The 2,403-nt window shown below is 38.0% G+C and overlaps 1 protein-coding gene and 1 gene segment (V, D, J or C); one reads left to right on the forward strand and one right to left on the reverse strand.

Moving 5' to 3' along the window:
- sez6l2 (seizure related 6 homolog (mouse)-like 2) overlaps positions 1–2,403 on the forward strand; it is a 70,293-nt gene that overhangs the window by 38,878 nt on the left and 29,012 nt on the right. The gene's annotated exons all lie outside the window — the stretch shown is intronic.
- The window catches only part of LOC107989843 (Ig heavy chain V region MOPC 21-like), a 9,076-nt gene continuing 6,729 nt past the window's right edge, over positions 57–2,403 (reverse strand). The window contains 2 exon segments of the V gene segment in view: positions 57–454; positions 1,142–1,204. Coding sequence covers positions 72–454; positions 1,142–1,204 — 446 coding nt within the window.

The following is a 2,403-nucleotide window of genomic DNA, read 5'->3' on the forward strand; positions in this document are numbered from 1 at the left end:
CTGGAACAGTTCAAACAATAGCAGTGTTATCGTTTTTGACTGTTGGAGATTTAAAGAAGTATGACACATGTTTAGATTGATTCTGTCTGTGCTAAGTCAGGATGAATAGAAAATGCAAAGTCACCGCTAATATAATAAAATGTAAAACATAACTTACTTTGTAGTTGGACTTCCAGTTTTTGGGAAGAGCCAACATGGGTCACTGAACATTTGAAAGGCTTCCCGGAATCCCAGTCCAATTTAGGAACCTCGATCAAACTGACCTCTGTGTATTTGTTGTTTACTTCAGCTGATGGGTATTGAAGTGCAGCCAGGTTCTTCCCGCTGTCATCGGTCCACCCAAAGGATATCCTCTTAGGTGAAAAGTTTTGTGCAAGACAACCAACAGTTACTTTACTTTCTGTACCGCTGATGCACTGCATCACTGGGAACAGGGTCGGAGCTGTTGGTTGTTCTGTGGAAAGAGTTTCAGGGAAGTGAATCAAACAAAGGAAATGATCAGAAAATGACAAGAAGAGAAGAGAGCACAAAGGCAGAGAAATGTCCTGCTTCAGAAATAAATAGGACCCTGTGCAAAGAAATCTTAAAAAAAAAAACTCCACGATCAAATGGTGACGGAAACAAACACATTTTTATAAAACTTTAACAGTATATTAGTAGTAGTAAACAGAAAAGAGTACTGCTGCAGTTTTCTCTCTACAAGCAGCAGCTCATCAACAATATAAAATAAAAGCTGCAGAGTTTTAGAGTTGGAAAGAGCTGAGAGAAAACAACAAACTGGAGGAACTCTAAATGGGGAATTTTATAAAAGTGAGACAAAAATTCTGGATGTTTTCTTTACACACTGCTCATTTAAACGCTGCTGTCCTCTTGCACTGCTCCATACACACACACCTGTGTCCAAGTGTAAACGTTTCTACTAAAGTAATGCAGTGTTTGAATGTAATATAAAAGTAGACATTGATGAAAAAGAGGAAGTTTCCAAGTGCTTTCTAAGAAACAGTCTTAAAGCTCCAGTTCATCTACTGATGACTAACAGGTTGGACATCAGTGAAAAAATATTCACTGACAATTAAATTAACAGGAAGAAAATTAGATTTAAAGTTCTATCTGTGAAATTTGATGTTAAAATGAGACTTACCTGACTGGACGGTGACTTCAGTCCCTGCGCCCCAAACGTCCAAATACACAGTGTTACATTTCACTGCAGTTGATAAACAAAAACACAAGGCAACAGTTAAAACCACAAAAACTCCAGAAAATGAATGAAAACCACACAAATCCAGATTTGTCTGATTTCAACGGCCGACTTCTGCTCAAGTCCTGTATTTTTTGAATCTTTGTCACTGTTTTACACTGAGCTTTGCTGAGAGAAAATCTCGCTGGCTCAGCACCGACCAGGACATCTTATGGTCAGTTAACTAAGTTTTAACAGTCTGTGTAACAAAATAAAGGGCAGGTTGTACTTACTTCAGTCAGTGAGGTCATCTAACATGAGAAAAGACGTTTCTTGCCCTAAAACAAATGGATGACAGAGAGATTTATCGTCCTTGGGTTTTTGTATGGCTGTTCATCACTGTGCCACCCCAAATATACACAGTGATAAAGACTAGTACAAAAACCCTGCTGCGTCTCCTGAATAGTCGACCAATGGGAACAAGGCTGTTGTTGTACTTTGTGGATAGAAAAATGAATGGATGAATCTGTCTCAGTATTGATCATAGGACGTGACTCCTGTTGTTACAGACAGATTTAAAAACTGATCTGAATCTAAAATGGTGATCTTCCATTTTTAGTGTGTGGTTTGTTAGGTTATGGTTATATTCTGCTGAAATAGGGTTCAGAACTGTTTAAGTCATGTCAGTACCAGGTGACTCCACTGGTAGATATTCCTCCTTCTCTGTGAATTGTCTTTCTTTAACTTACTTCTTCTACTCTTTCTTCCTCATGCTTTCTTAATAATCTTCTTGAAATCCACTTTGGAGCATCCTTGGTGCCAGACACAAGTCTCAGTGTTAAGACATTATCTGGTCCACTTCCACTCACCACCATGTGCTAAATTAGAACTGACCGCTGTCATGGAAAGCATCTTTTTTTCTTTCGTCTTTCCCTCTTCTACCTTTTCCATATTGTACCTGTTCCATTTTGGTTATGGTTTTTGATAAATTCATTTGTTTTTGGTCATTAAAGACTGATCTACCCTTTCATATACTTTGTTTCTTCAGTTTCTTAACAATTAACAATGGAAATAAGAAAAAGCAGTTGCTTAGTTAACGATTTCAAATAAATGTCAATGTCAATGCCAAAATGGACCTGAATTTCTCCTAATGGTCTGTCAGTTCAGTAAATACTTAGAGGGTGGGATTTTGTACAGCTGTTAAACCAACTTCAGTCACTGTGGGT

This window comes from Cynoglossus semilaevis, chromosome 17 (genome assembly GCF_000523025.1).
Source record: "Cynoglossus semilaevis isolate Cse_v1.0 chromosome 17, Cse_v1.0, whole genome shotgun sequence".
NCBI classification, from domain to species: domain Eukaryota; kingdom Metazoa; phylum Chordata; class Actinopteri; order Pleuronectiformes; family Cynoglossidae; genus Cynoglossus; species Cynoglossus semilaevis.